The 12,770-nt window shown below is 38.8% G+C and overlaps 1 protein-coding gene across 2 annotated transcripts; it reads left to right on the forward strand.

Moving 5' to 3' along the window:
* The first annotated feature begins 265 nt into the window (after positions 1-265).
* RWDD4 (RWD domain containing 4) lies at positions 266-12,504 on the forward strand. Of its 2 annotated transcripts, none has more exons than XM_061372193.1 (7): positions 266-377; positions 575-655; positions 2,320-2,429; positions 2,540-2,684; positions 2,889-3,003; positions 3,924-3,973; positions 11,993-12,504. In XM_061372193.1, exons 1-7 carry the CDS (start codon positions 354-356, stop codon positions 12,014-12,016), a joined length of 549 nt encoding a protein of 182 aa, XP_061228177.1. In that variant the 5' UTR covers positions 266-353; the 3' UTR covers positions 12,017-12,504. The 2 variants fall into 2 exon arrangements, with proteins under 2 accessions (XP_061228177.1, XP_061228166.1); XM_061372182.1 differs by lacking the exon at positions 11,993-12,504 and adding an exon at positions 4,137-6,234.
* Positions 12,505-12,770: the final 266 nt, after the last annotated feature.

Here is a 12,770-nt window from a genome sequence, read left to right on the forward strand (position 1 = left end):
AAGCTACCAATCGGCGCCTCCGTTCCACCCCCGGCCAGTCAGAGAGCAGCCACGCAGATACGTCACTGGTCAAGGAGCCAGTTAGCTAAAGAAGGAAGAGAGGGGAGACTAGAGGAGCCGACCAATGGAAAGACACAGAGGAGGTGACGGTAGGCGGAAGGGGCCAATAGCAACGAGCAACTGGGCGACCTGTGCTGCTCGCCGGGGAGGTGTGTCCGTCGGGCGGGGCCGCTCGGGCCTCCCCGTGCAACACCGGCGGGTCTCGGCGAGCTGCGCCTCGCCTGCGGGGCTCGTCGAGTCCCGGCGGCGGCTGCGGGGGCAGCGGAGGGGGGGGACTTCCGTGACTGTGCGCCATGGCGGCCAACGAGGACCAGGAGGTGAGTCCCGCTCCCTGCTTGCTCCGCTGCCTGAGGGAAAGGGGCCTTGGCGGGGAGCGGGCTAGGAGGCAGCTGGGCGGAGGGGGACGGGGGGAAACTGGAGCGACCGTACACAGCTTCGCGAACCGACCACGGTCAGGTGCGAGCTTCGTGTTGGGGCTGAAATCGGTAACGGCCTTCTCTGCTTCGTGCTGCAGATGGAGCTGGAGGCGCTGCGCTCCATCTACGAAGGAGATACGTGCTTCAGGGAGCTGAGCCCGGTGTCCTTCCAGTACAGGGTAAGGCAAGGTAGATGTCTGCGAGTCGCTGCAGCTCAGGCTTCAGCTTGAATTTACTCCCCTGGCTTGTAGTCGATGTACCCGGTTTGTCTTTGTAAACCAAATGAGCATCCGATTGCGGCTAAGGCTAGATCCTAGGACGTTGTTTCATGATCTTTGGTACTATGATGCTTGGTAGCCCAGTGCTTCATGTTCAGGAACCTGCTCCCAGTGCGGGTTTATTATCCTGTAGCTGAACATCCTCTGTACGTCTGTGTACTGTGTAGCTAGAGCTGTCAACTTTTTTTTTTGTGACTTTTCAAATAGCTTCAGAGTAGCATCAGTTATTGTAACAAGATACAGGTCAGTATAAGTAATAGCGCTTGAATCCTACCCGTGTAAGTGCAGCCTTCCTTCACTGATAAGATCATTCTTACTAAATCTGGTTTCTGCAGAAGAGTAAACATGACGAGCCTCCAAGTTTACAGTATATCATTCTATGACTCTACTAGCTTTGCTCATTGTTAATTTTCATTAGCCAAAAAATAATTGTGAAAAGTTAGGGTAACGTAATTTAAATAATGTAAAACTTGTGTTATTGCTTTTGTCTGAGGCTGTCTTTCTCATGAAGAAGAATTTGCATTACAAGAAGGCATAATGCAATTAAGTGTCTGCACAGACACTGTGCATAAAAAAAATAACCACTTTGGTGCTTTTGTTTGTTTGGTTTAAATTTTGAAGTGCAGTGACCTTACCTTGATTAGGAATTTTCTTCTGGCTACACTGCATTCTGTGTAATTTATTAAAGCCAGGTTTTTACTATTCTATAATGAACGAAGTAAGGGATAATTTTTTGTAGATTAGAATATGGTTTAACGAACTTTGTTTTGCTAGCCTTCCAAATCCATGTGTGAGATTCCTTCTGTTTGTATAGTGTGCCTTTGGTTGCACCTGTACTTGTTTTAAAATTTTTAAGTGATTTGTTTTTAATTCGACAAAATTTTAAGGGTTGTATATGTAATTTGGGTTCAGTAAAGTGGTTTGATGTGCATGATTTTTTATATTAAACTGGGCTTTTTTTAATGCTGTGGGTTTTTTTATCCCGTCCCATTTTACTGACTTCTTAAATCTTACTAATCATTCTTTCTTATAGTGAAATAAAATAATCTGTAGAGCTGAGACATAAATATTGTTAAGCTTATATATTATTTTTGCTATCTTAGGTCACTAGTTTATCACCATCTTTATTTCAATACTGTCTTGTGGTTTGCTTTCATATTTCTCTGAGCTTGGATGCACAGGGGGAAAAAGGAAGGCTTCATTTTTCCTATTCTCATTTATGATTGTATAATATTTGGCTTGAAGATGCTGCAAAGTAGCTTTCAAAACCAAACAATTAAAAAAAACCCAACCCAGAACAATAAACCACATAAAGTGAGCATTGAATGTTTCTGCTGCTTTTCCTAGGATGAAGACTACAGAATCGAGGTTAATACTTGTGTTAGAAGTTTAATACTGTTTCCTAGATAACAGCTTTGTTTTCTAATTGATAGCTTTATGAAAATAGTTGTTATCTTAAGGAGTTTGGATAGTCTTAAGGAAGTGAAAGACTTGTATATTGGCATTGTAATCCTTAATAAGTGACTGGAAACTGCTGATTTATAATGTTTTTCTTTTCACTTCAGATAGGTGAAAGTGGAGATCCCAAAGCGTTTCTAATAGAAGTTTCTTGGCCAGAAACATATCCTCAAACAGCACCAGTCATATCAATGGATGCTTTCTTCAACAACACAATGTAAGTATTTAGGACAGCTTCACTGCCTAGGTTTGTATGTGAGGGCTTTTTGGTTTGCAAGTTCTTCCTCATCTGTGTAGATTATAGTTGGATTTTATGATTTCTTTTAGATCTTCAGCGATTAAACAAAGTATATTGGATAAGTTGATGGTAGAAGTTGAAGCAAATCTTGGGACTGCTATGACATACACACTTTTTGAATATGCCAAAGATAATAAAGAGGTGTTCATGGAAAATCAGCCCGTTAACACTGTGGTAAGTAGATAAATTCGGACTTTAATCCCTTGCTTTTTAAAACTATAGTTGTGAGTATGTGCTGATTAAAAGCTGCAGGATGCTGACAACATTGCTTCCTTCTGATAGTCAAGATACTTCAGTATGTGAGGTTCACTTATCACACACAGAGGTATCTGTGGAACCAGTATGCAAAATATTAACAACCATTTTTATCCTTCTCAGACTTCAGTAAGCAATAGTATTGCAATTGGAACTCCTGATGTGCCAGCAAGTAAGAAAAAAGACAAAAAGGAGCATTTATCCAAAACCCAGAAACGAAAACTAGCCGATAAAACAGGTTAGTTCACTATAACATTGTTTTGTTTGAGCAGTGTGTGAATCCAAATTTTATAGCCATGACAGCTTGCTCTGTCAGAGTTAGAATCAGTAGTTTTTTCTTCATAAGATTAACTACTTTAAGTCTGCGATCTCTGTTCTGCTTGTTTTAGATAAATCATTGTTGCCTGAGATGTTAGTTCTGGTCAAGCAGATTTCTGTAGAGTAGGGATTTCAAAATGTCAGTGGCTTTGTTTTATTATGGTTTATTTTAATTGCAATTTGTGACAAAAGTGAAATAAAAAAAAATACTTGTGGGAGGAGAGCATTTGGGACTTGTAAAAATTCACTTTCAACAAAAGGCATGGTTTGTTGATGGCCCCTTGTAAATAATTCATGTTATTAAAAACATACTTTCTAAATGGAAGTATTTGCTTTGGAACCCAAAATACAACATTTCATTTAGTTTGTATCCTCTAAATAGAGATGCTTCGACAGATACGTTATGCTTTCAATGAAGTGGTAGGGGTTTTGATTGAAAAGCATTTGATCTTTCAACTAATCTTGCTAATGACATTTATGTGTTCAACCTTAGTTTTCAATTATAGGTAATACAATCCTATTGCAGCAATAGGCTGTACTCTTTGATAGCAATTTCTAAAGGCAGGTTGAATATTGACCACATAAAGAAAAAGCTGTGACAGAATGCATCATTGCAGGTCGGCTCAGCTCATGTTGGAGTTGTCTTCTGAATTAGTCAGATGGACTCAGGTGTTTTCGTTTAAACAGAATTACTTTGAAGAACTTGATTTTTTTAAGACATTAATATCTATTTTTGCCCATTGTTTTGTAGTGGAGAAATTAAGCTTTTTGGATCTTTAGAATTTTGTGGGTTGATTCCCTTAGCTCATGTGCTGAAAATCAAACCTTCTTACTCTGCAGATAACAAAGGGGAGCTTCCGCGAGGATGGAACTGGGTGGATGTAATCAAGGTAACGTGACTGTATTATGTGCAGTATTATGAAAATACTGCATATGTACATTAAAAAAATATTTGTAATTATAGCCAAAGAAAACTAATCTGATCCTTTTTTCTTGCTTTCCTTCCTAACTGTGTTTGAATTTGACTGTGGTGTCATTTCTACATGCGTCCAGCATGTAAGTATTTTCAAGTTATGTTTTTTTTAATGCTTAAAAGATTGTAGGAAATAGTAAGGACTGTTGCTCATTTTGGATTCTAATTTACATATTTCGCAAATGCTTTAAGATGCTTAATCCTTATGAATATTGGCATCAGAAGGACTTTGATTCCTCATTGAACTTTGTTGGTTTAGTCCTTGTTTTTATTTATTGAATAATTTTAGTTTTATGATGAGAGGGCTTTTCTGGCCAAAAGTATTGCAAAAATTCTGCCTTCATGTGGCAACAAGATGTAAAATAAAATTAGTGGTGCTGACAGGTTCTGGAGGGCAATGGATGAGTAAACAGAAAAAGGGAGCTGTCCCAGGTGGGAGCATGTTGCTGTCTCCTACAAGCCTGGCCATTCTCTGCTGCAGCTCCTCCAGTGAATAGTTCCTTTCTACTTGCTTCTTCAGCATTCATTTCTGCCCCACTCTTCTTCTTTGCTCATTCTGTGGAAACCAGTATAGCTGCTTGACAATTTTGAAAGCAAACTGTTTTATTTACACAACTGTAAGTAATTCTCGGTGTAAAACCTAACACTGAGCAAATTAATGATTATGGTAGCTTTGAAGAGAGTCCTTCTGAGTTAAAAGTGGCTATGTGTAGTGGCTGTCTTGGATTCCAGATGGACATCAAATTAGATGCACTACATTTAGTAATTATAAACTTAGCTTTAAAAAGTGAGAAATAGTAAGTTGATGTCTGGTTTTGTATCGTGTAAATTTCTATATGGGAATTCCCTGAGAGATGTGTGAAGATACTTTTTCCATTACTTCATCTTTTTTATTTTGGAGAGCTTGTGGTGGAGTCTTCAAATTAAATGCAAACACTACCCTGAGGTTTTTCTGGGGTTGTGTGGCTCTTTCTTTGCTTGATCAACTTTCACATTCAGGAAATAACCTCATTTAGTGTTTAAGCTTAAGAAATTATTTTTGATGCTTTTCAGTCTCTTGGTACAGTAGCACAATCAGTCTGTATTATGAATTAAATATATATGTGTTCTGTGTAAGATGGAGATAATGTTGTTCTTCTTTCCTAATAAATGGAATGGCAGTCTAAACTTTGAATACTTTCTTTTTGTGTCTCTTTTATAGTTAAGCAAAACTGGTTCTAAAGATGATGAATAAAGGACTTTGGTACAAGAAAACTCCACCTTTTAATACAGTGCAATTTTGGGTCACCATCTTTCTCTTTAATAACTTTCATATTTGTTAAAGTAAACATTTTATAAAGCTCGATTTCCTAACTTGTAGACCTAGTCAAACAAGTTTATCTAGAGACTATGTAGTCTTTGGGACAAAAAAGCAACCTACAAACTTGCCTTAAATGAGGGTTAGAATGTGACAAAAGATTTAGAGTGCCAGCGTGGTGAAGTGAATAGTGCTATATGCAGTGTTTATTAATTTGTATTTTGCTCTGTAGTAAAATCCTGTTATAGTGGACCCAATGATATTGTAAACATTTTCTGGTGTTCTAACTCCAATTGAAGAAAAAAGCACTATAACAGTGATTGGACACTTCAAAATAAATTATTCCATGGAAACAAGACCTTTGTCATTTGTTTATCTAATATGAATGTGGAAGGAGAACATTAAAATTGTTACATTGCAATACAAATTTCACCAGTTAGTGGCTGAAATAGTAAATACTTAGCAAAAGCAAGGCCAAATATCCTGGTCTGCTCAAAAATGAGTGGCTGTAGCAGGAGTATGTCGTCTTTATTCTCTGAGATATCCGTTAGCCTTTCTCCCATGTGCATCTTTACAGAAGGTGGATATCTGTGGGGAGGGAAAAGTGCTTTCTTGCATGTGTCTTGGTGAGTGTTGGGATTTTATAGCTCTTTCATTGGAGAAATGGGCTTGGAGGCCCACACTGAGTGGTGGGACAGTGGAAGTCAGCACTGTGCCAAATGTGTTGGGGGAACTCTTTTTGTTTTCTTAATCTGCTCTCTTGTATTGGAAAGAGAAGTCATCTTTACTATAGGAACGGTTACTGAACACGAGATGCCTTAATGTCCTTTATTATTTTTGTTTGGTTTGAGATGAACTTTAATAAATGCCTATTTATCTGCTGTGGTACGTGTTTCTTTTTCTCAAAACTGTGTGTTACTGATCTTCTAGGGCCAAGTTTGACCTTGCAGAGGATTTTCTATTGCAAAGAAAGCATTCTTAAAACCTGGTGGAAGAATTCTGTCTTTCCTCCCTGTATGTTTACATGGTTACAGGGTCCCTGTATGTTTACATGGTTACAGGGTAGCTGTGTTATTGATACGAGGGTCAGTCATCCCACTGAGAGTCACAGGAGAACATCCATTGCGTTCAGCACACACACTAAGTCCAGTGCCTCTTTCAAAGAGTGCACTCCACTGCACATACTAGGTACAGCGTTTGGTGAGAGGATGTTAAGAGGTGCATGCTGGGTGCTGTTGAGAGCCTTTGCAACCAAGAGAGGATAGCTTACGTGACTGTCGTATTTGGGCTTCAATTGATGGAAGTGTTTATGCTACTCTATGTGTCAAGAACTTATATGCAACATACAGTAGTATAGTTCTCTTAAATTATTTCTGGAGGATAAGCTAAATATATTGCAAATGTACTGCTTCTCTTCATTATATATTTATTAAAGCAAAAAAGTTACATGAAATGTTGTGACTGCAGGTGAAAGAAAAAAGATACTGCATTTGTTCTGTGGTTTTCATTCTTCTGAAGAGGTTGTGAAGAGATCTGAAAGAAAGATGGTATGTACTGCTGTCTTCCAACAACAAAGTCTAGTTTTTGCTGAAACGCTTGAGTTACAATTGGTAAATGTATGTGCTTCCCTAATAAGGAAAATACTATTAATGGTTAAAGAAGTCTTAATTCCAGGAAGTCATGGTTTCTTTTTGAACTTAACTTGCATTTACTAAAAGCCAGGAAAGTACATAAGGGAGGACTTCTTGCAAGTGACACAGTCTTGCCTTTGACGTAACCTGGAGGCTCATGGCTGCAATCTGAGCAAGACTGTCTGGCAGGGAGTAACATTGTGTGGAGAAATAGCTCTGGTAGTACCGTTAACAGGGAAGCGCATTTCATGTCAGTCTCTGCTGGCATCAGAATGGGCAGGGCTTTCTCTATTCAGAAGTTCTCCAAGGGGAACTGGCTTGTTTTTGCTAGCGTCCTTGGTTTATAAATCAAGTTGCCATGACAATTTAACTGAATGGGTTAGTTAGGGAGGTTGGGCTAAGGACAAATGGGAACCACATCTCTTGCTTTTATAGTGTTACCGTGTATAGCAGCAAACTTAACCTTGTGAAATGCCTGATTTTTTTAGCTCCCAGTGTGCTTTTAAATCACACCTCCTTGTGAAAATACGTGAGCAACCTCCTCGGGTTCTGTTAGTAAACGTGTTTGTTTGCAACTCTACTTTCAAGGAAAATATTTTTCATTGGGAATTTTTGTGTCAGTTCTTTGCTTCTGTGTAAATTTCAAAAGGTACTTTCTGTAGTTAAACCATTTTCTCCTACGGCATGATGGTTGGAAGAACAGGGTCATTTCAGGAGTTCAGGTACTTGATCTTATGGAGAGGCTGGAGCACTGACAATTGGGGGTCAAAAAATGTCATTATTCCTATCAAGAAAAGCACAACTACAAATATGAATCATGACTACTGAGGGAATTCTGAACTGTTGAAAAATGCACTACTACCACCTTGTTTTAGTAAAAACCTGCTGGCAGTAGAAAAATGGTTGTTTCTGTTTCAATAGGGCAGGAGTCTATTCACTGTAGGACTACACCACCTATTGAAACTCATGGGCTTTGCAGTAGCACTTTGATTGGCCTGAGAAGACAAGTGTCGATACTAGTAACAATAAAATAAAAGTAGAAAGTGTCCAAAATACAGGATGACTAAAAAGGAATTTGTCTTTTTATGGAATTTTCCATATGGCATGGATACAAATTGCCTTACCGAAGCACTGTTTGAAAGAGCTTTTTAAATAAATACTTTATAGTGTTGCTGCAGTAACCAGTTGGAAATCTCATCGGATCAAGCAGAGCTTACTTCATTCCCTTCTTCAAACCTGCCTCTGAGCATCCTTCCTCGAGAGAAATCTGGTGCAGAAATTTGTGGTGGCAACACCAGTGCTTAAATGAAGTTTTGTGGCATTTTTTTCAATTGAAATGTAACTTCTAATATTTTTTCTCTTTGGTCTTCTAGTGCACATTTGAACTGGTGAATATTCCCAATGCATTTGAAAGTTAGTTAATGTTAAGCTATGCCTTTTTTTTTTTTCTCACTGGGCTATCATTCTGTGGTTTGTTTGCTTGCTGTTAAGGAAATGGGGAGTCTCTTCTCTCTCTCCTTACCTCCTCCCTACCTTTCTTTTTCTGCTCTGTCAGTCCTTGTTGTACCCTGGTGCACATCACTAGGCAGTGCAGTTTCCAGGCTCAACTTACAGGAGCTGCTAGCATAGGGTATGTGCAAGTTTTGCTATAAAATTATTTGGTATCTCTGAAACACAGTGACCTGTTCCCAAAAATCTGTCCATCTCTTTCTGAAGAATACAGAAAGAAGTATGTCAGGGTCACAAGAGCAGTCACTGTCACATTGGTATTTTATACTTTATTTCAGATGAAACTTCAAGTCTTTAGTTGTATTTGCATGATGTTGAATGCAATTCAGTGCTGTTTGTTTGTACCAAGACCAGAGGTGCCCCATTGTACTGTAATGAATAGAGAATAATGCAGACTGCCTTTAAGGAGGTGGGTGGAAGGGTGACATCAGTGATAACTTGGCAGTGTGTACCTAGCATATCCTGCTCACCCCCTTGGTCAGCCTGGCAGGGCTGATACTGAAATCAAGGCTGCTAATGTCTGCACTACTGCTGCAACTGGTTGTACTTGGGGTGGATAGATAAAGCATGTGCAACTGGTGAGTGATGAGGTTTTGGTGAGTAGAAGAACAGTAAGAAAAAAAACATTTCTTCATATAGGACCTTTGGTAGAAGTGCAAATCTAGGGAAACCATACTTCCATGTGAGGCAATACAAGTGGGTTTGGGTTATATTGTGAGCTTCATGCCGTGAAAATCATTGAACTGGTCCGAAACAGAAATAGTTTCCCTTTGGAAATTGTTTCCTTCAACTATGTTTTGTGTGGGAATTCTGGGTGGACTGGAGAAGAGAGTGGAGGGGGCAAAACATCCTCATAAACAACCTTGAAGAGCATAAGGGATAGATGTTAATTGCTGCAGGACAAACAGTAAAACAAAAGTGGAGCTTGTGGTTGCAGAGCTGTAAATTCTGGCATGAGGTTGAGCTATGGTAAAAAGCAAGTGGATTGTAGATTTTCTTTCTGTTGCTGTCACCTACTCTTTCACTAGCATGGATTTGGCTTCATCACAGAATGGGGCTCATCCATGATTGTGAGAAGAATTTCTGTTCATCTGACTTAACACTTCCTGTTACTCTCTTTTTGAGCCTTATGGAAGGGACCTGTGAAAGTCTGGTGTGCTCTAAGAAATAACATTGAGACAAAACATACTGACTAGGCTCTGGAAAAGTCGTGTTAGAAATTTGATGTCGGTGAAAGAAAGAATTGACTGTTTCAGAACAAAGCAAGAAGTGACTCCAAATGGCTGAATTACACAAGATATATGAGAATCTATATCCAGATACCAGTGTCCTGTGTCAGACTGAAAGTTTGACTAGTTTAAAGTTTTATATAGCTATTCGTTGCTATTGTGTCTGAGCATTTGTGCTTGTGGTTCCTATGTGGTTTAAGTATTCAAGTTTACAATACAGCAGAAATTTGACAGCTCGTACTGTGATTGCCTACTGCAAGTTGTTTATATTGTGAAATGGGATAAGGTGACAGGAATGAGAAAGAAAGCCAAACTGCAACTGTATGGCCTTAGTGGGGAGGAGTGGAGATGAGTAGGTGTCTCTGAGGGCAGAATTTCTTTTGTAGTGTCTTTATTACTGGTAATGATCAGTGAAAGGGAAAAGTTTGTCTTGGATGAGTTTGGAAGATACTATTCAAGGAAAGATATTTTCCTTCTTAAACAATTACAGTGTCATTGAGAGGCAATAAACATAAACATAGTCTTGTATGGAGTCACTTTTAGAGCAGGATCTTACTTTAAATCAAGTGTCTCTGTCAGTAGTAGATTTTATGATTTCCTGCAGGAAAAACAAACATGAAGAAAGCATTCCTATCTAAAGAGCTGCTGTTTCCACCATAGGGAGCCATTTAGTCTCTACTTATAGATAGAACTATGGTTCAATTGACCTTGAAGAGAGACATTTTATAATAGTACAGGGAAATTGTAGCAGCCAGTTCACAAAAAGTATGTGTCCTTTATAGATGGTTAACAAATTTGCACAGCTTTATCAGGTTTGTATTTTTCTCTGAAGATCAGCACCAGAATATTACCAGGTTTTAGTTATCTGGCATACAGCATGATTATGATATTCCCCCCCTCTCTGCCATATGTCTTTGGCTGATAGAAAGTACAGGATGTAGTATAGAAATGTATTTCCTAGATTAAAACAGTGCTAAAGTTACAAATCCACTCAAAGGATGGAAAACAGTCTTACTCAGAAGTAAGGATGTGCCAAAATTAAAGCTGCCTGTGTGGTGTTTATAGGAAAAAGAATGCATAGGAAGATTTCCTTTCTATGGCTACATGTTTTGGGGATTTTGTTTGCAGTATTTTTTTCCCTGGTAATGTCCAAGCAGATGCTCAGTGCTTTGCTTCCTAGTGTCCCTGTTAGTAGGAAAGCAATACAAAACCCTGAGTTTTAGAACGCTCCTAAATCTGACAAGGGAAGGAAGTTTTCACTTTGTAGAAGTAAGTAAAGTAGCAACTACTCCTGGAAAAAAAGGTAACATTTGAAATAGGATGTATAGGCATAGAGGGAAATTAATTTGCTTTAATAAAACTGATTGGACCTCAGTGGCTTTACTGCGTGGTTCAGAGTTTGTCTCCATGCAGTAGATCTGTGATATATAAATGCTTATGGATGACTTTAGGTGACTATCTAGCTACGGAACGTGTGATTAAGCATTGCTTTCAATAAATTTGTGTTACAGAAGTCAGTGCAGATTCTAATATATTGTTAATGAGCATTAGTTCCATCCCTTTTCATTTATTGTAAGGAGAAGGGGTATACTGCTTAATTTTCTGGGACAAAAGAAATACACGTATATGCTGTCAACAAAGGCTACCCAGACTTGGTTAGCAGGCATTATAGGCAAAGAGTTACAAAGGTGGAGTTCTACACAATAATTGTAGTAGCTTATATGAATGTGGATCCAGTATTTTCATATCTTCCTTTCCTTGTTATCTTGGTTATTGTGATGTTCAAAATGCTCTGAGTTCAAGCAGACCTATTAGCTTGTTAGCTAATGTGTGTATGTGTCAAGTAGCTGTTCAGTCAGGTGAATTCAAGAGCAGTTACCTTGTGTTTCCTCATTTCATGGCACGATGAGAGTTCTTCAACTCTTTTCGTGGTGCATGCTTACAGATAATATCCCTACGCTGTTATTTTTACCAGCATGTCCAAAAAATGGCACTCAGCAGCACTGTGTGTTTCCTTCATAGCTTTTATGTAGGAAGGTATATTGGATGGGAGAGGAAGAAAAGAATTAATATAAACTACTGATTGAAACTGATGCCCCACACTTGGAACTATGATCATTGCTACAATACATTGTGCAAGCTACAATATGTCTCCCTTCTGATTTCTTTTCTCCTGTTTTAAATGTGTATACTTGAGGCCTTTACTACAACCTCTGGTAAAGGCTGGGCAGAGTCTTTTTGTGATCATCAGAGTAATCTTTGTTTCTCAGACACTCAGAGCCCTATTCTGTTAGATGCTCTATCAGCAGCCCCTTGAAGCAGGGGTGCTTGGTGTCTTGCAGCATGAGGAAATGGGGAAGAAACATATTCTATGAGGAGACACATGCTGAATGTGAAAAGTAAACACTGAACATCTTTGGATATCTGTTCAGGGAGAGAAGATGACAGCAGCATCGAAGAAGGTAAAAGAGGGAGGGAGGAACAGATTGAAGTTTGGAGCCTTAAGAACAAGGTTGGTTACTCTTCTAGAAAATACAGATGATAAATATATGTTGTTTCTCTCCATGGTGAAACCTAGCATTTTAAAAGGTTATACAATATTTTTGCAGGTGTTAATTATAAACTATTGAGGGCAGGAAGGAAGGAATGTCACCAGAAGGAAGTTATACACAGGAGCAAATACAGAAATTTGGATTTGAAGCTGTGAGTTTTTTGTATCCCAAGCAAAAGCACTTTTCACTACGTGGAGAGATGGAGACAACTCTGCAATCTAGCTTCATCTTTCCTGCCAGATTTTGAGTAGTTGAGCACCGCAAGCTCAAAGAATTTTATCTGAAGGTAATGGGTAGGAAGGGTAATGCACAATATTGGGATTCAGATGTACATTTGCACATGCAAATTTGTCTCCTTGGTATTTATATTTCCAATGAAAGTGTGTGTCTTAGGAGCAGAATGGTTAAAATATAATTTGCCATGCCTGCGTGTATATACACAATCCCAGTAAGGTGCATCATTACATCATATCACTTCAGTGACAAGCATATGAAA

Source organism: Neopsephotus bourkii, unplaced genomic scaffold, assembly GCF_033783945.1.
Source record: "Neopsephotus bourkii isolate Nb327-2 ecotype Australia unplaced genomic scaffold, CSIRO-AGI_Nbou_v1 NB_168, whole genome shotgun sequence".
NCBI classification, from domain to species: Eukaryota; Metazoa; Chordata; class Aves; order Psittaciformes; family Psittacidae; genus Neopsephotus; species Neopsephotus bourkii.

Coding starts and splice junctions, on each gene's coding strand:
- RWDD4 (XM_061372182.1), top strand. CDS start 354: ATGGCGGCCAACGAGGACCAGGAG. Junction 378..574: donor CGGCCAACGAGGACCAGGAG/GTGAGTCCCGCT, acceptor TTCGTGCTGCAG/ATGGAGCTGGAGGCGCTGCG. Junction 3,974..4,136: donor ACTGGGTGGATGTAATCAAG/GTAACGTGACTG, acceptor ACATGCGTCCAG/CATGTAAGTATTTTCAAGTT.